At 32.0% G+C, this 25,519-nt stretch overlaps 5 protein-coding genes across 12 annotated transcripts in view; 2 read left to right on the top strand and 3 right to left on the bottom strand.

Moving 5' to 3' along the window:
* Window positions 1-2,353: 2,353 nt before the first annotated feature.
* Window positions 2,354-9,488, bottom strand: LOC105434010 (uncharacterized). Its single transcript, XM_011649561.2, has 2 exons — window positions 7,742-9,488; window positions 2,354-5,389 (listed from the first exon to the last, which is right to left on the bottom strand). Exons 1-2 carry the CDS (start codon window positions 8,672-8,674, stop codon window positions 5,378-5,380), a joined length of 945 nt encoding a protein of 314 aa, XP_011647863.2. The 5' UTR covers window positions 8,675-9,488; the 3' UTR covers window positions 2,354-5,377.
* A 4,035-nt stretch (window positions 9,489-13,523) lies between these two features.
* Window positions 13,524-16,633, bottom strand: LOC148937343 (uncharacterized). The gene is made up of 2 exons (XM_089073597.1): window positions 16,236-16,633; window positions 13,524-14,098 (listed from the first exon to the last, which is right to left on the bottom strand). The coding sequence occupies exons 1-2, from the start codon at window positions 16,493-16,495 to the stop codon at window positions 13,969-13,971; spliced, it is 390 nt and encodes a 129-aa protein (XP_088929723.1). The 5' UTR covers window positions 16,496-16,633; the 3' UTR covers window positions 13,524-13,968.
* A 1,251-nt stretch (window positions 16,634-17,884) lies between these two features.
* On the top strand, window positions 17,885-18,794 carry LOC105434171 (galactose mutarotase-like). The gene is made up of 3 exons (XM_089073700.1): window positions 17,885-17,979; window positions 18,227-18,378; window positions 18,577-18,794. The coding sequence occupies exons 1-3, from the start codon at window positions 17,885-17,887 to the stop codon at window positions 18,792-18,794; spliced, it is 465 nt and encodes a 154-aa protein (XP_088929826.1).
* LOC148937342 (galactose mutarotase-like) lies at window positions 18,461-20,674 on the top strand. Its single transcript, XM_089073699.1, has 3 exons — window positions 18,461-19,017; window positions 19,462-19,700; window positions 20,385-20,674. Exons 1-3 carry the CDS (start codon window positions 18,850-18,852, stop codon window positions 20,572-20,574), a joined length of 597 nt encoding a protein of 198 aa, XP_088929825.1. The 5' UTR covers window positions 18,461-18,849; the 3' UTR covers window positions 20,575-20,674.
* Window positions 20,675-21,509: 835 nt separating this feature from the next.
* Window positions 21,510-25,519, bottom strand: part of LOC105434172 (fibrillin-2) — a 41,373-nt gene continuing 37,363 nt past the window's right edge. For 7 of the 8 annotated variants that reach the window (XM_089073359.1, XM_089073360.1, XM_089073362.1 and 4 more), the window contains 7 exons: window positions 24,909-25,148; window positions 24,207-24,379; window positions 23,888-24,082; window positions 23,646-23,750; window positions 23,405-23,557; window positions 23,143-23,346; window positions 21,510-22,659 (listed from right to left, as the gene is read on the bottom strand). In XM_089073359.1, coding sequence (XP_088929485.1) covers window positions 22,441-22,659; window positions 23,143-23,346; window positions 23,405-23,557; window positions 23,646-23,750; window positions 23,888-24,082; window positions 24,207-24,379; window positions 24,909-25,148 — 1,289 coding nt within the window. In that variant the 3' untranslated portion in view covers window positions 21,510-22,440. Of the gene's footprint in view, window positions 22,660-23,142; window positions 23,347-23,404; window positions 23,558-23,645; window positions 23,751-23,887; window positions 24,083-24,206; window positions 24,380-24,908; window positions 25,149-25,519 lie in introns of those variants that run through there. The other variant, XM_089073365.1, reaches the window with a different exon arrangement.

Below are 25,519 nucleotides of genomic sequence, written 5' to 3'. Positions count from 1 at the left end.
GAAATTCTAATTCTAATCTAATTTGTGATATGTAAATGTGATGTGTAAATGTTATAATATAAATGTTGTTTTATATATTTCCGCAAATGCAGTCCATTATATGCAAAAGTATTTGAGAAACTGTTACGGAAAAAAATTATTTAACCTTCTCCGATTGGCATTTAATATAATTATAATTATAGTTATTATATTCTCTGTTGATTTTCAGCTATTCTGTGAATTTCAGCTATTCAGCAGAAAAGAAAAATTTACTTTTTTTCCAGAAATAAACCGCCAATATTAATGTGTACACAATATAAATCGGTTCTGTATTTTTAGTCAACAATCTTTAAATTTTAATTTTACTACTTGTCGCATATTTAACTTTATAATATTTGCATTATGTACAATATATAATTTATATTTATTCAAAATTCAAATTCAAAACGGAAGTTTTATTTTATACCGTAGAAAATAAAACTTCCGTATCTAACTTCTAAAAGCGATATTTTATTTTATTTCCTTGAATGATGGCTATACTAGGAAAAACTCAGTTGTGTCTAATCCAGAAGACAATGCATTGAAAGCAAATGGGAATAAAGCTTTAATATCTTTTCAAGGCAAGCAATCCCTGGGTGGTTACTTTCTGGGTTTGACAAGCAAAAGGAACCGATTGCCATTATGAAACTATTAAATGTTTTTTAGTAAAATATATTTATTATCCTTTAGATCCGAAAGCAATCCTGAATGAGCATTTCGAGTCTTGTGATTAGCTTAATACAATGTTGACATATGGAAAATGCCTGAATGCACAGACGTCAATCTTGAAGAAATCTTGGCAATAAATTGGTTAATCTTTCACATGCCTCATATCTTGAATTGCATTATGCAAATGGAAGGACTGTCAAATTTATATTTAAAAATACTATATTAAATAATATTTAAAAATACTATTCAACTATTTCTTCATGACGGTTTCGAAGCTTTCGATACTAAATTTTTATTGCAAATATGTTGCAATGAAATCTATTAATATAAAATAAAAAAATTCATTGATAGATATTCTAAAATTTTACTTTCTATTGAGAAATGATGAGATTGGAAAGTGTTGGACTATGAGATATTAATGTGCACTTCAACTATTTTTTAATCAATCCAAAATTTCATTTCTATTAAATGTAGTAATGTCTGTGCTGCAAATATATAACTTGATTGAAACATTATCATCATGTCTTATTGCATGTATTATATAGATTTGCTTAGATTATAGAACACAAAATCGGCGAAATTCACTGAAAAATATTTAATATATATAAAAAAAAAATTATCATCGCCGTAGCTAATTATGATTTGTTGAAACTAATTTCATTGCTGCAACAAAAAAATTACCGTTCTTATTACTATATCGTTTTCTTAACAAAGTATACAATTTTTCTAGTACACAGTTTTTCTTCCTAGTTCTATTGTTCGTGTTCGAGCGTGGTGATCTCTCTCTCTGTACCTGTGATGTGTACGATAATTATACATAGATAGACACCTACAGTTTAACGCCGGTTCCAAACGGCAAATTTTTTGCTGAGAGAGAGACGCTCATGGCAAAGTCTCGATGGTTTGCCATTGCCTTCCGAGAGGAGAGAACGTAAATATTTTTGGCTCTGCCGAAACCTGGGACCTCTAGCATAGTAGATCAGTGCGCTGTCTATTATGCTACACTCGCTTATATGTTTACTTATAATCATATTAATTTAAGCATACCAATTAAAATTTTATTACTTTAGATAACATATGTATTTTAACACAATAAAAGAATATAGTTAATCTGATAACAGTTACAATAGATAATATTACTTGACAGCTAACTTAGTAGTTAAAAAATGTTTCGATTGGGTATATCTAGCATTTCGATGCGTTAACCATATATTTGAATATCTTGAGATATATTCTCGAAATTTTTTCTACTTTTTTCAAGGAATAAAAATGTAAAATAAAGTAAAATATCTTTTATAAGATTGACCTTAATAGATGACATTATTAATTGTACTACTGTAATCACTCGCTAAAATAATTGCCGTAATTGAATTTTTGTATTTCTTAAAAAACAATATCTATGGATAAAGGATAGATAAGATGATCATAAATAAACATCTTTTAAAAAGATGTAAATTAAAGTAAAGGGCAAATTTCGATGGGAAATCTACATATACGTAACTGAGCATATGTGCATACATATATTTATATCCTTATGCACTCATATGCACAAATTTTTGTATAAATTTTTTGTATCATATTAGGTGCTTAAGCTTAATTTTAAGAATTCAATGTTACTTCTTTGTATAATTTGTTTGTAAGAAGAGAAAGGAAATCGAGTTTGTAAATATCTACAAATTATAGAATTTTTATATAAAGCAAATAATTGATAATTTTGATAAGATATAAAATAAATTGATAAAATATGAAAGTAGCAAAAAGTAGTAAAAAGATTAATTTAAAAAAATTTTTTTTTTAGGCATGAAATCTATGCCGTAAATACATACGTTAATACATATAGTCATTTTAATTATGAAAAACAAGACTTCTGAAGCTATAAGCATAATACATATGATAATCTTTTTACGAAAATTGTTACATTCAATTGATAAAATAGACGATTTAAACTTAAATCCTTTTAAACATCTAATCGAAATGATGCAAAAACGTCAAAAATTGATCGTTAAAATTAAAATTAACGTTGGAGTAATTGCAACGTTTATTGTTTGATAATAAATGCTTGATATTGTTAAGATCATGTAATTCTGTTTCATCAGAAATAATATCGGAAGTAATTGTGATATTTGAAAAATATTAAATAATTAACAATTAATGTAACATAAAACTTATGGTTACAAAATAAATATATAAAGTTAATAAAGCTAAGAGCAAAGAGAAAGACGTAAGTTAAAAATGTTAAACACATTTATTTATCTCTTAAAGTTATAAAATTGAGGCAATTTTGACTTTTTATCGAATATTATTAGTCATAATAATAATTAAAAGTAATGTCAATAAATAAAGTCGATCATAAGTTATAAATAAATTGATCGATACGAACAGAAAATAAATAAATATATACAATAAATATACAAACAATCTCAAAAAGCTATATCAAAAATTATAATCTCAACAAATACGAAAAACATAATCATAATGACGGAAATACGTTTGCTCAAGATTAAGGCAGAAATAACTTAATTAATAAATATTGTTAAAGATAAAATCTGCCAAATTGAAGAGTATGAATACAGGTCACAATTAAAAAAAATTAAGAAAAAGAAAAATTAATAATTAATGATCATATATGTAAATATAATTAATAAGTACAATGGTAGCCTCTTGTTATAACGCAATATATTGTTGATAACTTAAATAATAAAATAAGTAATTTTTCCTGAAACGTAATATAATAAATATAGTATAAGCTTTTCTAAATATTTCTTTTATTAACAAGGATTGACAAAACTATCGCTTCTAAGATTTATTATACACACACACACGCACGCAGACACAGACATATATATATATACTTACATTCTGTGTTTCACAGAACATTTTTTGCTCTGTCGATAATAACATTGTAATTTAATGTTTTTTTTAAACATCCCTCAACAGCTTTAATTAGATGAAATTCCATAATTGTGAAATAAAGAAACATCGGAAGAATGAAAAAACTGAAAAATTTTCTTCATTTTCTTCTAGTATTCTTTTTATCTTCTTTCACCTTTTTTTTTATGTTTTACGATTTAATACAATTGTAAATTTTTGAACAATATTTGAATTTTGCATAAATAAGAATGTGAAGGTTAATAAATGAGCAATTAAGAAATGTTATTTTATTAAATATATATGTATTTAATGCATATTATTATTATTATGGGAAACATTTTAATTTTATTTATAGTCATTAGTCGCTAATATATAAATTGATAATAATAAGAAAATTAAAATATGTCAAAATCGGAAGAACATGAAGATATGTAACAAAAAAGTCATTATGATGAAAAAAATAGACAGAATCAATTACAATAAATAACAGAAACAAAAGTTAAATAAACCCTATAAATATTGTAAAGAGAATCCATATTTAATTTATCATTTTAGTGGTAGCATGAATTAAATAAAATGGCAAGATTGTCAGATGTAGTCAACTGTAATTGTGTAAAGCTACTTTTATTGGCCTTCATATTTTTACTTTTATATTCTTATTTTATCTTAAATACTCTTTTAATTTAAAAGCTTGAATTTTACAAAAATATAATAATTTTTTATTTCTTATCATGTTGAACAATGAAAAAAAGCATATAATTCTTTTTTCAGTATCATATGACCATGCAACCAACTGTATGATGGACCAACAAATATTGATATTCGACGTAATTATCTATCTCAAACAAATAAAATATATACACTTTATATTTCATTTCATCGATTATCATATATCTATATTTATAAATTTATCTATATTTTATATTTCTATATTTATGTACATTATTTATCATATTTGATAATCGATCACATATTAGCAAGCGAGAGAATGGAAAACAAATTATGTCATAAGAATTCTTTAATGTTCAGATTGAAGTATTAAATAAAGTAAACAAATTTAAACCTTAAAATTGAAATAATATATCAAATAAATAAATAATAATAATTTACATATAAATTTACAATATTAAATTTACAATAAATCTTACACAATCTCACATGCTATCTTTTCTAGTTAAATTAAAAATAACGATATAAATAAACTTACAAAAATATTTTCTTTTCTGTATTATGATATAAAAAAATAAAAATATAATTATATTATTATATAAATTATACAAATTTAGTAACAATATTTTTCTTATATTATATCAACAAAATATTTTTAAAATTTATTTGTTCTATTTCTTTTAATTTAATTGAGAGAGATATTGTATCAAATTTTTAACAAATAGTGTATATGTTTATAAATATTGTTCAAGAAACATTGTTTATTATCAAAAATTGTTTGTCTTACTCGTATAAATTATTTATTGATGAGTCAGATTTTATAAAATTATAAAGAGACAAGATTTTTTTAAAAATCTTATTGATTAAATTTTAAATTTATAAATTGTCTAATAATTTAATTGCCTGTTCGACATCTTTCTAGTGTCTTTTATTTTTTTTAATTCTAACAAAAAAGTTACGGAATTTGTTATTCTATGTATCCTTGTTATTCTATTGTTTAGATACTATAGTATTTATGGTTTTCCTTTTCTCTGTACAATATTTTCTTACTATATATATTATTTATAAATATAATAATATTACTAATACATATAAATTTAGATAAGCAGTGCTTGCGTCATATTCGATACTTATGGCATTTCTTCATTCTTCATTGTGAGTACTGAAACAATTACAATTAGATTAGAACTTTAAATTATATTTTTTTACAAATTATATAAATTATTTATATAATAATTAATAGCATTAATATATCTGGAATATTGAATATATTTGTAATTATTGCAATTAACATTTGTTCAATATGTCATAATAAAACACACACACACACACACACACACGCGCGCGCGCGCGCGCGCGCGCGCACACACGCACGCACGCACGCACGTGTGCAAAAATAAAAATAGTTAAAATAAATAAATTTGAATAATGTCAATTATTTTTTATTTGTTTTAATTCTTTTTTCTGTTTAATTGTTGAATAATTCTTTCTACAGTTCTTTTATGTTTTTAAATTTTATGTATAACAATATTAAACTTTTTATATGTTTATATTTTTTACATATAGATTGCGTTCGGAGAGCGAAATAGTGCTATCGCGTTATTCTATCTTTGTTTGTTGTTTTATGATAAAAATAATTAATGAGCAATAAAGATAGAATGATGCATATTGATTTATTTGGAGATGGCGCCAGCGTGGACATTATTTTTTTTTTTTAATAGAATCATAATTTTTTTAATAATATGATTTCTTTAGTTATTTTAAGGGAAAGATTGAATAAAATATTAAGATAAAATTATCAAACAATAGAGTTAGTTACAAAAATGATTTAAAGAATGAGATATTTTATGGCTTACTCTAGAATATGTTGATAATACAAAATATAAATATAAAATAAATTGTTTATAAAAACCCTATCATTTTTTAAAATAAAATATGTTTTTGCGTAATTTTTTTTATTTAGGTACTTTTTGATTATAAAATAACAAAAATTATTTGTCGCGAATTGAAACATTGCTTGAAAAATTTACGATTTTATTTTATTTTAATTTTGAGTGTGTCCAGCAATCAGTAATTTATGAACAGTAATACGTAGCAGAATAAAGTAATAAAATAATCTTGAAAGTTATTTTTTGATAACTTTATTTTAGTACTGTTATATCCAGAAACTAAAAGAATTATAAATTAAGTAAAAAAATATATTAATTATATAATTTCGTATAAAAAAGTAATCTCTATAAGAAAAATATCAACAACGACGCCATCTGTGTATTAATCAATATCATAGTACTTTTGAAACTTTCTGTATAAAAGATTTTTTTAAATATATTTTATTAAGATATTAGAGATTTTTTGTAGTCTCTTTCTCTCTCTCTCTCTCTCTCTCTCTCTCTCTCTCTATATATATATATATATATATATATATATACATACAAAACTTATAAAAATATACAACATTAATTATTATATATAAAATTATTATATATAAAATATATAAAATTGTAAAATAAGAATTGTAAAAAGAATTGTACGAGTAAAGAAAATTGAATTAAAATAAGTAAAGAATAATTAAAATAGTTAAAATTTGTTTGTCAAATTTGTAGCATATAACATCTAAATAAATATTTTCTCTGATAGTCAAATCGCCTGCCGATACACATGTAATATAATTTATAAAATTAATCATTAAATTATATGATATTTTTTACAATTAATTTATTTATTTTTCTTATTTGATACGTTTGATAAATAATTATTGCCCTTGTTACAGGCTAGATTACTTAAAAGTGCATCCATAATTAGGAAACATTATTTGGAAACAACGCGGCACCTCGTGGAGGGTTAGGCTGTGGCTATTCATCAGAAACCGTACTCTACAATAAAACCCATTGGACGAGACAAAACGAATCCGGGCCTAAACGACTCCATTGTTCTGTCGCATTAATATGCTAATTCAATTATCCGCCTCGTTAACAGCGAGACGACATTGCCGACATCTACTAACTATTGGATGGAATCGAATCAGTTGATGTCCAAAAGTAATTTCTTTTTTTACGAATTGACTCAAAAATAATAGACAATGTTGAATACAGATATTTTTTTGAGATTTGTTCCTTTCAATGCTTCTTTCCTTTTACTAGTCTTTCTTTTAACGTATTAAGAAATTCAAGCCAATTAATATATTAAATTACTTGTAATAATAAAGCAATTGCTCAAGCAAGAAGATAAAAATTCTTAGTTGTTGTTATATTTTTGTTTTAGTACACTCATCAGAGATCGTTTGAAAGATTTGAAATAGAAAAGTAACACTTTGTCATAAAGAATCAGAAAAATAGAGTAATCTAATAAATAAATTCTGTCTGTTTTTTGATAAGTAGAAATTTAAATAATAAAAATTACAAAACAATAATAGGGCGAAATTTTTCTTGAGCTGAGAGGAGATTGTTTTACAATATTTTTAATCATTTCGCATGTCGGTTGTAATTTGGAAGATATAATTATTAATTTTTTTTACCGCATCAAATCTATGAAACATATCAGGATCTAGGGTAGACGTTGTCCCAGGGGGTTGCATCGGCAACGAGGTAGATTGCGATATACCAGTATCGTAATTGTTGACGACGGCACTGTTAGGTCCGGGCGAGGGGGAAAACATCAGCTGAGAATGGAGGCTGTTGGCTCCCAACGTATGATGGCTGCTCGAGAAGAGCGGATTCAGGTGTGACAATGTAGTTGCATTACCAACCGTCGATGACATCGAGTAGAAATGATATAGACTATCCAAGGATGCGTTATTGTTGCCGTCAGCGATTGTAGCCGACGTGGACGGTGAGTTTGGGTTCACTGCCTTGAAATGAACGGTCCCGTGATACGGATGATAGCTCAGCGGATGATGTATAGCAGGAGGAGTGACGATCGGCGTGGGGTAAACCGACGATAGTGGGAAACTGGTGCAAGGCCTCGTAGGGATGCACATGCCGGACACGGACTTGCCAGCGGAACCTGCTTTCAACTTTTTTCGAGGTCGATATTTGTAATTCGGATAGTCCTTCATGTGCTGACTGCGCAGATACTTCGCCTGCTCGACGAAAGGGGTTTTATCCTCGTCGGTGAGTGTCTTCCAAGTCGCACCGAGTATCTTTGAAATCTGCGAATTGTGCATTTTTGGATTCTCCATCGCGATCTCCTTCCGCTTTTGGCGGGACCACACCATGAACGCGTTCATGGGCCTCTTGATATGTTCCTCTTGTTGCATAGGTATCTGTTGCCCGGTATCTCTTATGGCCTTTGTTACGTCGGGTGAAATTGTATTGGAAAACGGATAGTACATCGGAGGATAATGAGATGGGAGCATATCGAATCCGATGTTCGAACTTGCGTCCAAATTCAAACTGGCCCCTGAGCATGAATCATACGAGACATCTTGATTTAAAACAAATCTAGTCATGTTTAACCGATACAGGCACACTTTCACCAATAAAATTTCTACAGGATTATTTAAAATAAATATAAACGGGAAATGTCATGTCGGACAGAGCCAACTATTCAGGTCGTGTATCGATAACATTGATATTATTATATCAGATTTATGACTTAAACTAAATATTAGATATTTATAAGTTAACTAACACTTTATTTTCAGTTCTTGTACTAATTAATTTAATTCTTTCTGGTCAGAATATTATCGTATCTTGGAAAGATACAAATTAATATCGTCTCAATTTATGTATATTTGAATTGTTCCAAACACTTTGCACATTTTCACAAAAATAATCTTTGATATTGTAATTCCTTCGATCTTCACTCCTTCTCTTCTTTCCATTCTGAATCTTTAATTCCAAGAAGAGTTACACACAATTGATATAATATGCTCTCAAATTTCTTTGAATTTGTTTGTTTCTTCTTTCGATGTCAGTTACTATCACAATAAGATAGATCGATAGTACTCCTTATTTAAAATTACTCGTAAAAAATAATAAAACTAAATCTTCTTTAATGGACCACCAAGTCACTGTCCGGTGTCCGAACACTACACCTCTACCTAGTATTCGTGCCTCAATATTCGTGCTCATCGCGAGTTCGGTTGACTTAGTCCAGTTGCTGAATTATACTGAGAGACGCCTGCGTGCCTGACAGCTGACTCATTGTCCATCGCTGTCTTTCTCAACGAGTCCCTTCCCTCTCCGTCGGGTCCACTGTCGAACCCCACGCGCGACCTACGTTTATGGGCGTAGCTTCGCCGGTCGTATTCGAAGGTCGACTGCCTGATCCGTCGACCACCCATCGACCGGCCCCTCGTGCACCATTGGTCGTCGGATTTGCGTTCTCGTGTAACTTCGCTGCGCTTCGTCCCACTTCGTCGCGCCGTAGTCACACTACTTTGCAGTTCGCAAGCGGAGCGGAGCGGGCCACCTCGGCGCGATATACCGCGTTGACTGCAATTATTATTATCGATTACCTCGATACGACCAAGTACAAATAGCGCATAGACCAGTCGTTATTGACTGGCTTCGTTCCCATATCGTCCTACCACCGGTAGGGCCAAGTTGCATGATAATAGCGCTTTAAAAAAACAGAACGAATAGATATATATTTTTTGTCAATCAGGTTCTTTCTGATGTCTAATATATATAATTCTTTCTATTTTTTTGATTTATATAAATTTAAGATTGGTTTAGGCTGCATGCCATAACTTTTAACGGACTTGTAATGTAATGCGTAATCAAAGTCCGAATCTTCCCCCTCTCACGGGGACTCTCTATACATCTATATCTATACGAAAAAAAAAAAAAAATTATCTGTAGCTAATGATAAGACAGATAAGATTATGCTTACTGACGTTTATTCCGTGTTGTGGATCTTGATATGATATTTTTCAAAATAAATTTCTTGGACGATTGTCAATTAATTATTAAGTATGAATATATTAGGAAACGGAGAAATAATTCTGACTTTGTTTGTTTGTTACAAGTCCAGTTAAAAGTAAAAAATAATAGCACGCAGTAGGCAAAAGCAAATCTTCTTGAATTTATATAAATTAAAAAATAGGAAAAGTTATTAAACGCTAAAGATCCTCTCTGATTAAGAAATGGTTGATATTACGTATTTGTATATTTTAACGTGCTTGATCAATATTCTATTCATATATTTATTTAAAAAGAATAGAAAAGAAAAATAAAAGCAAAAATTTTGTATTACCTTATATATGTAGATAACATTCTTTGTAATCTCTCTTACAACAGATTTTTTTTTTTTTTTAGTAACAACTTTTAGTCAACTTTCTAATTTTATTAAAATTAACGCTTTCACTCGCTAGTTTTGACTTGCTAGCTTCTGCAAAGTGAACTAAACTGAAGTTGTATCCTTAATGGCAATAGTTTTGTCGATAGACTACCTGTTTTCCTTGACTTTGATGTTCTCCTCTTTTGTCTCTTATTTTATTCATTGTTGTGTCATCAATGAAGCATGCTACCTTAGATTTTGCTATCTTTCTTTTTCCTGCATCAGATGGAAAACTCCGCATACGGAAAAAGTGAGAAGAAAATCATAAAGAATAGCTTTTTCTACCTGCTCGACCTCGAAGTGAGAAAATCATTTAACCAGGAAGTTGTCATTTAATATCATTTTATATAAATAATTAGCTGCGATATTATTCAAAATCACTTTATTTAAAAACTATTATTATGAATACATTGAATATTATTAATTTATTAATATCTGAGGACATTATGGGATATAAATTTATTCATCATTTTTTTTTTATAAAAAAATAAATAGAAATTTTTAAAATATTAAACTAAACGAATAAAAAGCATAAGCTTGATTTTTTTCATTCTTAAATAAATAAAAATCACTTCAAGTGATTATTCTCGGGTTTCAAAAAAATTGATAGATAAATTTTATTTAAAAATATTTTTTTATAAGACTTATTGGAAAAAAGATTCGGGATTTTCGACTTATTTTTCAGTAAGGAAAGATGCTATTGAACAGTGGACATTCTGTATACAATAAATAATTTTAATATTTCTTAATTTTTAATATCTCGATTGATGCGATCGTTCTTTAAAAGTATTCTAAATAAAAGTTTCAAAGAGTAACGCAAGTTTTTCAAAATATTTTAATTATTATAATATTAAAATATTAATTTATTATCTTCTAAAATATTTCGATAATCTAAATTTAATTATGTAAATTTCAAATCTTGACATCGACAAATAAAAAACGTGCAGTGTTAAGTGACATTTGTATAATATAATTCACTAAATGTAAAATGATCAAGCGAACGTTTGGAGTTTTGTTTTCTTATCACGCAACCCCCTTTACGCCGTCTTTTCGTCGTCGTCGACGAGTAATCAATCGAGAATCTGCTCTAGAGCGAGTTTCGACCCTATTTAGTTTACATACACACACACACACACATACACACACACACACGCGCGCGCGCGCGCCCGTATATACATAGAAGAAGAGAGAAGAAGATGGGAGGGCAGGAGGAGAGCGACAGCTTCCGTGAAACAATACCGGGCGAAATCTGACGGTTACCCTCCTATGGGAAATCTGTGAGTACAATGCAAAAAATCCTCTCGACGACAGGGCACTTGGATTAGAATGAAAAGCGGCAAAAGGAGAGAGCGCCTGCCCCCTTTTCCCAATCTCGAATTGCCCCTCTGTCGCTGTCCTGACCCATCCTCTCTTGCCTTCCCGGAGGACATTCAGTGATGTGAACGAATAGAACGATGCAATAGTTCACTTCTCCCTTTCTTTCCCGGCGAACAATATTAGTTGTTTTGTTATGCTCTTTTATTATGATCGTTTTCTTTTTTTTTTTGCTATCTTCTCGCCGCCACGATCAAACACCTCTCTCCCTTCTGTATATTGTGTAAGAATATATCATCTCAATAAATATCAATAAGCCTTTATTAATTATCTCAGTTAAAATTCTGTTGTCTGGCATTGCATGACAAAGAGCTGTTTAATAAAAATTTTATCAATACTTATAAGATAAAAATGAGAACCACGCGTGGACGAGCAGGAATTAAACAGAATGTTTTAATTATGTAAGTTGTAGGCAAATGTAATCTTAACTTCATCATTCACATTATGTATATATAAAGTGTAAATAATTTTATGATACTAAATTGAATCAATCACATACAACATTTATTGAAAAAAGAATCAAACTGAAAACGTAATTTATCTTAGTAAGTAAAGAGTCATATTAAGAGAATGACGAATTCATTTTAATAAAAAGCAACATTATGACACAAAATTATTATTTGTTGAAGCGACGGATCTGCTTTTATAAGGTTTTACAGTCGCGAAATTATTTGTCGAAAACATTCGTCACTTCATCATCGATCTCGGCACGATTGGACAAAAAAGTCTAGAAAAGCAAGCCCGTCAGCTAATAATTTATTATCTCGCCAGGGTGCGCCACCCCGAAAAACAAAACCCACCCTCGTCGTGGCGTCGACAAAGGTGGCGGAAGGAAAAACGAGGAGCACGTCTCTTCCGTCGCGGAAAAAATCCGGCGACGTGGCCGCCATTCCGTCGGCCTCTCCGCGAATATCTCTCTCATGCGCGCATACAAATACACAAATACGTGTGTAGATATATATATATATATATATATATATATATATATATATATATATGTATATATGTACACACATTCTTGCCCGCATGCAGTCGGGTGCAAATTGGTATTGAAAAATCTCGAAGTCAATTAAAACTCCAGGCACAAAGGATTCGGCGAGACAAAATACCAATTATCTCATGTCCTCGCCGTCGTCCGCCTCCCTTCCCTCCCCCGCAGCCCCTTCTTTTCCTGCCTGGCCGATGAGAGGAAGAGGAGGAGAAGGAGGAGGAGGATGACGAGGAGGAGAAAGAGGGGGGGAGGCTCTTTCCCTTGCAAGAACTCAATTCCATTAGGCATTGAAGTGAGTAAAACGAGGATGGGCATCTATATAACGCACTCGCATCTCGCTTATCTACCTAATAAAGGTTTCTCCTGCCCTCCCTCTCCCCCCCTACTCCTCAAGCTTCTTCCACTTCTGCGGCACCCCTATAGTATAAAGCGTGCTCGTGAGGTGTCTGCGAGACAATCCCTTGGGATGACAATGCTTATCCCACGTATGAATGCTTCCTAGGTAATTTAAGTATAGCCCGCCCGATATTGTCCCTCTTTCCCTTTATGCGTTTCCTCCCCTCCTTACCCTTGTGGATCTTCGTTCGTGCCCGTCCATGAAAATTTGTTGTTTTCGCGATAACGAGAGAGTGATCGCTCTTAGATTTTATTCCAGATTTAAATTCGAAGGATGCGGAATCCAATATTTCATTTAACGAACCTTTATCGCACCTTGAAAATTCTGTCGTCTATTGATAAAAAAAATTAAGGTGTGCTTGATAAGTTGATATGATATTTGTATAAATTTGAAAAAAATTATTAAATATTTGATTATAAAATTCAAGATTTTATTGCGAGAATTCAGTAAACGCATTTAATGAGTCAAAATATTCATCGCAATCTTACACGAGAGGCGATAAAAAAATCAGATGATTTCACTTAGTTGGCAATTAGGATGACAGTTAATTAATAATCCTCCCGCGCTGATGATGTAACGTCGTCTTTCGCATATAGGCGGAGCGTGTGATTCGGATATGCGGGAGATTATTCACGTAGCGTTCCCGACATTGATCCTCGACAAATTAAGTCGGTTGCTCGACCGGCGGAGCGAGATGTCACACCGGCAGGAACTGGTGGAAGCTGCGTCCTGCAAGCTCGCAGCAGGTGGAACGCCGCATTTGGTTGATTATGGGCGATCGCAAAGACGTGGGAGAATAGGTAGATAAAGCTCCGTTCGCAATAAGTCTGCCAACAGATCCCAAGGCGTTAGAATTTCAATAAAAAAAGACAGAAATTTAGAGATTATATGTTAGGGCTAAACATTTTAAAGACATGTTGGAATTGTTTACAGACAGATTGGCAGCAACTGCAAAAGTCTTCCGAAAGTTTTAATAATTCCAAATAATTGTACAATAATAAAAATAAAATTATCATAATAATAAAATCGGGTAATCTACATTTTTTTTATTTTTAATTCCATGGAAGGTAAAATTCATTTATTTTCCTTCTTACAAAAATTAGAAAAAAAAAATAGATACGTAGTATATGATATATATTTTTTAAAAGATTATTGCAATTATGGTTTAAATTATGGAGTCTTTGCGCTCGCTGGTTGGGGATGCAGCTTAAGGGTGCAAGATAGGAAGAGGGCATGGGTACAGGAAAACCTGTGCGAGATCACGAATGCGCAACGGAGAGGGAAAGGGAGGAAGAGGGAAGAAGCGGAGGAGAGAAATCCGGATCGCGGCGCCACGTCGCTACCCCCTGAAGCGTACGCTCGAACGCGTTGCGTAATTAGCGACTGCCTCCCCGTTTCGTAGGTGGGTGGGTGGGTTGTATCCAACGGTACCGGAGGATCGGACGAAGAGGGCGGGAGGCGGAGAGGGGAATGGGAAGGACGGCAGCGCGGAAAGGGTCGACCAAGTGCAACCCTAGAATCCGTTCGTGTGACTTGCGCTGAAATCCACCGTGTGCACACATAGTAGGTACACGTGCACGTGTACGATCTACGGGGTGTTTCTTCCGTAAAAGCCGTGTGACACGAAGATAGAAGTTTTAGAAATCTGAAAAAACGCGTTCGAGACAGACTGGACCGTCGAGATTTGAGATAAGATTTTTCCACAACTCGGTTTTTTCATAACTTTGATCTACGTAGACACTCATTCTTTTTCTTCCTTTAAGAATGCCGTTTGAAAGAAGAACATAAAGCGAATTTGTCCTGAAACAGTTGCACGCATTGCCTTTAGGATCTTTAGAAAATCAACAGTGATGTCATTAATAACATGTAACGTAGTCATTATCGGAAAATATCGTTCCAGCAATTCTTAGAAAGCTTCCGATTCGATGAGTGCGCGCTGAGTTAAGGGTGGATTAGCTGCCGATTTGATTTCTTTGAGGGTGGGAAAACGGGTTTTGGTCGAATTATGCGCCTCGTGGCGTCGACACTAATCCTTTTGAAAACACCCTGTATAAAAGGAGAGGTAGGAGGTGCAAGCGTCGTCGAGACGCAATTAATGCGGAAACCAAGCGCGGACGTAGAGGGAGTTTCGAGAAGGGCATCGCTATGCTGTGAGACGTAATGACTAATTGAGATCGGAAAGAGAAGGGCGAGCAAAGAGGGAGGAGAGGGTGCCAGAATAGAAGGGGGTTAATACAAGCTGCGTGGTCACGGTAAAACGCACGTTTTCTCTCTCTCTCTCTCTCTCTCTCTCTCTCTCTCTCTCTCTCCCCCTCTTCCTTTCTCTCTCGCTCTCTCTTTTCAGAGTATTCCGTACAACCCTCTTTCCACCGTTCTAGGACCTGTGACAAAGGATCACTCGCTTGCAGGCGCACCAATGGAATTATGGATTCCTCTTCTGTCGAGGCCTTCGGATTCTGCACGATTTTCTGTATAATCGATTGGGAGTGAGATTATGCTCACGAGGCATACGAAATCGTGGGGACTATACGGGGATTTGCGAGTGTGTTCTGATATTGTATGCATATATGTATATATATATGTATGTATATATGTATATCATATACGAAAACGTTTTCTAGAAAACACGTCATACATTATGTTTGAAGAAAAAATTTGCTTTCTTCTTCTCTTTCTAATAAATTGATTAACGTTTAATACGTTAAAGAGTAGATCCTTTCGTATTCTTAGTGGAATTGAGGATTAAATCTTTATAAATTAAAAAATATGTTAAATAATATTGTAATTTTAAATACGATGGATAAGAATATATTTGCATTCTTTATATTTGTAATATCTATTTTACTCTTGTCACTCTTTTATTACAATGATGAAAGATTGGAAACGAAAGAGACGCGACATCTCTCTTAGTTCTCTGGTACACAAGATTCGTCGTGAATATGTAACTTAATTTAACAATAATACCTAAATGCGTCACTTTGCGCAAGCGAGTGAGCCATCGGGATTCGCGATTTTCGCACATCGATCGCATTCGCACTCGCCGTTCCCGGCGACAAGAACGGGTTGACGCAAGACGAATCCGCCACGGGAGCCACGAAACTCTCCCCACTCCCCTCTTCGTCCCCGACGACGAATTGCGTTGTATCGTCGTCGTCGTCGTCGTCGTCGTCGTCGTCGTCGTCGTCGTCAGCGTCGTTGTCGTCGTTTCCAGCGAGTGTCTCCATTCCGCACCGGCTCGTCAGAACATTAAGATAATTACTTTCCAGCGGCGGGATGCGGCACCATTGTCGCGTTACCGCGTCGAGAATGGCATTACGCCATTGTGACGAAGAAAGCTCGCGCGGGTTCGCTCGCGCGCCGCGCCGCGCGAGATGGTGCGAGCGCGCCATTCTGTACAGCTCGCACCGCGCCGCACGGCGTTAGCGGGGGTGAGCGGAGAGAGAGAGAGCGTGTTACGTTTCCGTTGAGGTGCCCGCTCCGCTCCCCATTCGAGGGATGCCTTTCCGAGCGAGGGAGGAGGGAAGAGGTGGTGCCCGGGTTGCGCCGCGCTCTCTTGTCGGCGACGCCATTAATGTAATTATTTCCATCGATTGTTTTAAAGCGCGGGGCGGAAGCGGGAGGGGGGGGGAGTCTGGGGGGCTCCCCCGATCGGGCCGCGTACCAGGGACGATAAAGGGAGCGGTAGCCCTCGGGATAATCGAATCGTGTGTGACACCGCGATCCACCGCGATTTTTTTTCCCGACACGCTCGACAGCGTTGTCGAGAAGAGGGAAGCGGGAGGGGTTGTCAGGTGCAGAATGTGGACAATCACAATACATCGAATTACAGAATGAAATGCGCTTCCGGAATATTCTTCCGGAATATTCTTTTTATACATGAGCGTTGAGAGATGACTAAAGAAGAAATTTAAATAAGGATCGTCGATACATTCGAAACGTGTTCGAATTATATAGTTTATATTTTTTTATTATATCAATAAAATATTTTTGAATGCTTATTCACTCTTCTCTTTTTAATTAAATCGGAAAAGATAATGTGTACTCCAACTTTTGACAAGTATTATAAACTATATTAATATGATTAATTCGTTAATAGGTGATTAAAAATTCAACTTTAAAATTAATATCAGTTTAAGGGCGTACATAAAATATATTCTTAAAAAATGTATTTTTTTCTCTCTTCTATAGCATTTTTGAATATCTGAATTACAATACGTAAACTTGATTATATTAATTATATATTGGCACGTCAAATGAGAAATTAATGATTAATTTCCGCGATTAATTTATTCACAAATAATTTGCAGTAGAAATGTCAAACTGACAGAATGCAGAAAGTGACAATGTCTCGACGACGATGCGTTAATAAAACTGAAGTTTGAAAGTAAGTAGCAAAAAAGTAAGCATTTGAAGTTGTCGACTTAAACGTTTCAAATTAGAGGCTAGACACGCTTCTTTCGAAACTACTTCTTTCAAATTTTCCAGTAATCATTGCAATTGATTACCTTCTCCAGTAAATTGAGATGTTTAAAATAAATAAAATATAATTTTGAAGAGTGATAGAAAAGGATGAATAATTCTTGAAATTTCAATATTCGCTTGAGCTCTGAATCATGTACTTCGGGAATACTTTGATTGAAGAGGACGGCTTTGGATTTGTGCCAAGGCTTAGCACTGCATTGGAGAAATCACGCGAGATCGTCAGAAGGTATTGCAAGATTCTCATTAATTATAGCTTCAACCGCTTTGTTTTGAATATCTGATAATTATCATTGGAGTTAGACATTTTGCAAAAGCTCTATATATATAATGAAACTTCTTTGTTCTTTGTTGTTAAATTTGAATAGAAAATTTAACGAGAATGAACAAGCTAAATACGTTGCTCTGTATATTAAAGGGTCGCTTTTAATTAATGAATTATCTTAATGTAAATTTGTCATTTCTGATGTAAACAGATACACCTTGACAAATAAACATAAGGCGATTGTGCGTCTAATATCTTGGGGTGCCGGTATCCAATCAATCAAAGTTCGCAATCAAGATGGTAACTTAACCGATGTTGTTTTAGGATTTGATGACATGGACGGTAAAGACTTTACTCAAACAAGTAGCTTTTCTAAAACAAATTAATAAAATTTTTTAAACTAAATCAAACTTATTATTGTATGACATCTTTCTTTCCCTTTTTTTTTTTTTTAAGTTACATTAGAAGTTACGTGTATTAAAAATATATGAGTATAATATAGCGTTTAGTCATTTATATTTTAAGTGAGGCTCTTTACTGTCGTTGCTAACTTGTAATTAGGATATTTGAAGAACAGATATATGGGAAGCATCATTGGCCGCGTTGCCAATTGTATTTCCGGCGGTCCAATGCATCTCGACAACGTAATTTATCCTTTGTCGATTAACGACGGGGCTGGAAAGGATTGTTTCAATAACGATACGGTCGCGTTCGATAATGCTAATTGGCAGTCGCAGATAGTGAACAATCGAGTGGTAGGATGGAAACTTATTCCCTGAAATCAAGCCGTGAAATTGTTAAAATTATCGCTTGTTTTATATTGTCGACGAGGTGATGTCGCATTTGAGTCGTGGCAACCAAAGATATCCTGGTGATGTGTTAACGCAAATAAAATACACGTGGACGGATGATAATCAACTTCACATTAATATCCGTGCCACCAGCACAAAGTCCATCCCCGTCAATATTACTAATTACTGTTTGTTCAATCTCGCCGGACACGTAAGATAGAAAGCATTTGTTTCTTAGAGAATATAATAACATATATTTATATATAATCACGATATTTATAAAATTACGAAAAAATCCTAATATCAATATATCGAAATTATTTTATATACATTTTTATAATTTTATCTATATTTTACATATATTTTTTTAACTTAGCATACATAGGTTTTTTAAATAGAAGAAAAAAATAATATTTAATATTCGTCGTATCAGTTTATAAAATTAAGAGAACTTTTGAAAATTAAAATTTGAAATCGATAAATTTTAATGTTTATTATTTTGAGAATATTTTGAGAATATTTTGAAAATCAAAAACATAGTACAGTACAAAGAGATAAAGGTTCCATAAAAAAAATCCATAAGTTTAAATCTATTTTCCAATTGTTGATTAATTACTCAAAATTTTTCTAAAAGGATACTAAAACGATTTAATAGGGTACAGGTTCGAAGGAATTGAAGAAACATGTACTCACGGTTAATGCCAATAGTTGGATCTCCATGAACGTCAATAATTTGCCGTCCATTATTACATATCCAGTGGATGGTACAGTTTTCGAGCTGCGTTTACCAGCACAATTGAACCAACGTCGATTATTTGATGTATCAGGTGGTGGTTACAACCACAATCTATGTATCAACAGTCCCAGTTGTTGGTGTTATCGTTTCCACGCACGGTAATACTCAGACCTAGTAAGATATTATTAAAGATGGCCGGTCTTATAGAAATTTGCATAGCAATAAAAATTGAGATAATTTGTAATATAATATGAATTTAATGATTTATTGTTATCCTAACTAGCTTAAACTACTGCACTTTTATTATTACCAAGCTATTCATGCAGTAGATAATTATAGATAAAAAATTTGCACTTTTGCAATATACAATGATATTACTATTTTGTAATTATTTTTTATTGAACATCTGTATAATAATAATAAAAAATTATAAATTTAATATACATATATTATATGCTTTATTCATATATTTATATCAACAGTCGATAATATCTATATTCTTCTATTATCTTAGAGTCCATTTCAGATTTGCATTCTATTTGAAGCTTGCAATGCTTTTAAAATCTTCCATTTTTGTTGTTCGCCAGATATTAAACAAAACAAACGATAATCATAAAGCTTTGCAAGTGTCAAATTAAAGAGTATAGTATGTATACTCTTAATAGAAGACACAGAAAATTTACGCAAGGCCAGGTCTTTTTTAGCATTACTTAATTTTAAATTTAAAATTAATCAATCAATTAATTTTAAATTTTAAATTTTAAATTGATTTAAAATTTAATTTCAAAATTTTATAATGCTACAATATAAAATGTTTTCCTTTAAAAATAAATTTATTTTATTAATTATATGACAAGAATTTTACATCTTACTTCCGGACGATTTTTGGAGGTTTATTCGAACCAACCTGTATTGCGAGTTTATACTGGCAATGAATTACCACGTCAACATGTTTATCCTCCCGATCTAAAAGAAGGGGGAGACTACAAGAACGTACGACTTAATGCTTTGGAATTGGTAAATACAAAATGAAATTTTGTTTTAACGTCATAATATAATTTTAAATTTTATTTAATTTTAGAATTAAATAAAATATATATCGTAATTATCTTAAGTTAATATTAAATTATATTTATCAATTTAAAGATTTCAAGTTATCTGACAGTTAATATTAATTAATTTTTAATTTAATTGTATCTAATTTAATGAATTATTTTTAACGATTTTCTAAATTTCTATTGAGATTCTAAAATTTAGTTTATTTTCTTGATATAAAAATAAATATATTTCTCATGAGTTAGTGAAAATATCTTTAATAGGCAAAAAAAATTGCAAAGGAAGAAACAACTGAAATTTATGGCAAAGGAGGTATTCCCTATCGTTGTCATGATGGATTTGCTTTGTCGCCTCAAAATTATTTTCATACTGTTGACCACTTTCCCTTTTGCTGCTTGCATCCTGGAAAAGTTTATGTGCACGACATGACATATAAGTTTGGAATACTTTCCGAAAATTAAAACATATTTCCATCACAATAGTTTTTTTCAATTTGATTTTTGTCGTGTAATATATAATCAGAAGTTTTTGAAAGTAAGTTCTGATACTTTAAATAAATTCTCGAATATGAAATAAACAAAATAACGCAACTACATATATCTAATATACAAGTAAATATATTAAATCAATATATAAAATGTGATAAAAATACCTATTTAAAAATTTCTGCAAATATTTTTGTATAAAGAAAAATCACTGCAAAGAAAGAGAGAGAGAGAGAGAGAGAGAGAGAGAGAGAGAGAGAGAGAGAGAGAGAGAATAAGTGAGAAAAAGTGAACAGTGATACAGAATGTGTTAAAGCTATCGCTAATTTATTTATGTGATTTTTTTTTAACAATAGTAAAAATGTAGAGAGAGAGAGAGAGAGAGAGAGAGAGAGAGAGAGAGAGAGAGAGAGAGAGACAGAGAGATAAATTCTATTCACATCTTTATTATACTGACATGTTCTGTAGTGTATTATACATAATTAAAATCTTTACTACAATGTGGACACGAAATAATGACATAATCAAACGGCTATAACGACAAAATAATAAATTCTCTTTGAAATTTTTAAGCACATTATGTACTGATTTTATAAGTGAAATATTCCGTGCCATGTTTTTTGTTTCAAGTTAAAATTTATATAAATATATATATATGTATATATATATATAAAGCTATATCTTCTTTTGTATATGTGTACACGTGCGTTCGCTTACTTAAAGCTACAGTAATCTAGCGCGTTTGTACATCTAGTGTGTCATTTCTAATCTAATCGCATTTACGTAATAATATTATAGGCAGTAGAGCGAGAGAACACTTTTTTCTTGACGACGCACAGAGAATTATTAGTTTAATATTCTTCGACTTCTGATTAATCAACACTGATAAAATATTTATTATTAGAATTATTTTATTTATATAAATTTTCTTGATTGATGAGAAAAACGAAGCATTCAATAAATGCATTGAGAGTATGAAATTAACGAAGATGTTATAAGCTGGCAGTCGTAAAGAGTAATTATCATTTGTAAAATAATATATTTATTATCTGGCAGCTAAATAATGTAATTTATGCATGCGAGTGAACACAAAAGGTCAAGGAAGGCGCTCCTCCTTCTCAATCATTACTATACTTAAAAAATTCCAAACTTTCCGAGAATAGGATGTTCTGTTATTCGTTCTTAGCTTTTATTATCCGTTATTATCTTGTATTTCTCTCTTATACGTACGTTGGTGTTTTTAATACTTCGCCGTAGCTCAAAATAATTTCGCAAAATTGACTAAGAGAAAGCGTTACGCAGTGTTGGGCAGTGGTCTTCTCAAATAATTCGATTATCCCGAATCTTTTTCCCGATGTTATTCCGTGACTATGAGATGGATTGCAAACGTTAGCGGTCTTTCCCATTCCGTTCTCGTTGCAGTCACATTCTTGGATCGACCGTGAATGACTATATGAAATTCTCCTGGTGTTTTCAATCGGTGCCGAAAGTGTAGAGCGGAAATGCCATGTTCCCTAATGATCTCAAAGTGCCCGTCTTTGTTGCCCCGTGTGATGGTGTAGTCCACATCCTCGCCCTGTGACATGATAATGATATGAGTTGCCAATTATTTTAGTGAATCATTTTTGAAAGACAAGACGCGCCTTGACGATATATTGGATTTATATATGTTGGATTTTTTTATTATCTTCACTATATAAAAATGCTGAAGTAGATGCCGAAGAGGTTAAGACCGTTTATATCCAAAATGCCTTTTTTTTATTCATTAAAGAAATTTGTCACATTTCAAAATTTTGTATATAGATTGTCAAGTCATGGTAAAACTATGAAGAAAGCTTTTTCTTTATAAATTTTTTAATAAATAAATCTTTTTGTAATGTTTGTTTATGTAAAATGTATTTTTTTTTCCCTAGAATATATGGAAACTATCATGAAAAGTATAGTCGAATAACTTATGGCAAGCGATTTAACGCATTCTTATTTTCTCATATGCAAAGATTATAGAGACTTTTTTTAAAATAAAATATATTTAAAATTGATCGAAGTTAAGTTAAATTACCTGGATGGCAGATTGCAGCTTGATAATCCGCGTGCGATGTCTTGTTTGACGCAAATTGATTTTAAGCAAGTGTTCTGTTCCGTGATGATGCCTCTTCCGCCTAACGTTTCGAAGTTTCTTCTTTATCTCATTCCTCTTCGCTCTGATTCCTCCACCTACTGATCTGTTCCTGGCACCTCTTCTGTATCGCTCTTTTCCATTTATCTAATTTAAAAATTTATGTTCATTTCATTATCGTGATAAGAAGAAAATAGATGCATACCTTGCACGAGAAACAGCCTTCCGTGGAAATTATCTTATCGTCGGCTGGCGGTATATGATAAGGATCGGGATTGATTTGGAAAGTTGGCACATTACCGATGTCCTCATCGTAGCGTCCTTGATGCGATGGATTAATGGTAGACAAACAATGACCCTATAATGAATATCTCAATCTTATTAAATTTTAAAAATAAAAATTCAAGACTTTTTCTTATTCTGATTGATATAATTGGGAAACAGACCTGTCCTATTCGTTGATAACCAGTTGGGCAGCCACAAATAAATCCATTAGCCCCATTAGGAGTACATCCAAAAGCGCATGGACTACCAAGACAGCCAGCGCTTACCTTTAGAGAATTTAAAACAGAAATGAAAAATGAATATATATATATTTTTTTTTCTTAAAAGAGGCTTTATTCAAAAGAAGAATATAATAAAACAGGTATAATTTTGAATGTATTGAAAAAGAAATTGAAAAATGTACCTGAATACAAATGGCTAAATTGTTGTCAAATTGATAACCGTCAGGACAGCCACATTTGTAACTGCCAATTGTATTAATGCAAGTGCTGTCGCCGCATGGTGAAGTATTACATTCATTTTCGTCTATGCACTGACTATGGTATAAATGTTGTACAAAACCGTCCGGACACCCACAGCGATAACTCCCCATGAGGTTCTAAAAATCAGGATCTTATAACTTTTCTTATAGTTCTCCGTATAGCTCTTCTTATAGCTTTCTCTAATGCTACTAACTTTCTTTTTCCAAAGTTTTCCAAAATTTTTTATTAAATAGCAATTACCTGACAACCATGCTCACAATTAGCATCATCGCTACATTCATTGTGATCTGTACAAAATCGTCCGGTATGATCAAGTTTGAATCCTCTGGGGCAAATACATTGAAAACTACCTAATGTATTAATACATTTGCCAGGTTTCGGGCATATACCTGGTTGATCACATTCATTTATATCTGGAAAAAACATTGCGAAAATAAGTGAGATTATAAATTATTTATTAAAAGCGTATCTTATAGTAAAAGCATTTACTAGAGATGTATTAGAGATGTGCGAAGAATTTTTGACGATGAATCGGATCTCATTTTTTTCAATTCCAAATCGACAAAATTTCACTCGACTTGAGTCAAATTAAATAATATAACTATAATCAAATTAAATGCAACTTTTTTAATTAACAACACGTAATTATTGTCGTACATTATGTATACATATGTGTGAAACGGAATGTACCTTTGTTTTATTGTGAAAAAATAATTTTTAACGAGAAATATAATTTATAAGATTATCAAAAAATATATGTATTTGAAAATTGTTAGATTCGAAATTTTTTAATAGCTTCAGATTCGAATTATAGAAATTTAAGTCCGAATTGAATCGATTCGATTTGTATTTGAATAGTTGGCACATTTTTATAATACGTATAAATTCCTACATATGTATTAATTTTTAAATAACAAAGTAACAAATTGAAAAAGGCATAACCGTGGCATGCGTCTCCTTGTTGGATGTAGCCCTCCTGACAATCGCAAGTGTAACTTCCCGGAGTATTTATGCAATTTTGCTGGCACAGATGATTTCCCGTTGCGCATTCGTCCAAATCTCTGCAGCTGATACCGTCGGGGTTTAGGATGAAACCCGATGGACATGAGCAGATAAAGCTACCCTCGGTGTTCTGACAGTTATACTTGCACGGTTTCGGCGTAAGTTCGCACTCATTAATGTCTGCAATTCCAATTCGTTATTCATCACAAGTCACAAAGCTGCTTATTTATTAAGCTTAAGAGGATGCTGGACTATTCTGTTTTACTAAACATATATTTCATATTTCTCTAATTTCTTCGCTTTTTTTAATTTAAATAAAAAATCCCTTTCCAGAATAAGAGAAAATGTCAAAATAAATATGAATAGCTATAAAACAATATATAAAAAAAAAAAAACAAGAAAAATTTCTATATTGTAATTTCCTGTTATCACCTATGCCACTTATACTTCACTTGATATAAATAATACTAAGTGTGTATTCAAACAGAATCTAACCATCTATATTTATTCAATATATAAGAATATTTTAAGACTTCCATTAAGACTTCCAT

The sequence above is a fragment of the Pogonomyrmex barbatus genome, unplaced genomic scaffold (assembly GCF_055798465.1).
Source record: "Pogonomyrmex barbatus isolate J1 unplaced genomic scaffold, ASM5579846v1 scaffold15, whole genome shotgun sequence".
NCBI lineage: Eukaryota > Metazoa > Arthropoda > Insecta > Hymenoptera > Formicidae > Pogonomyrmex > Pogonomyrmex barbatus.
This window is presented reverse-complemented; position numbering and strand designations above follow the sequence as displayed.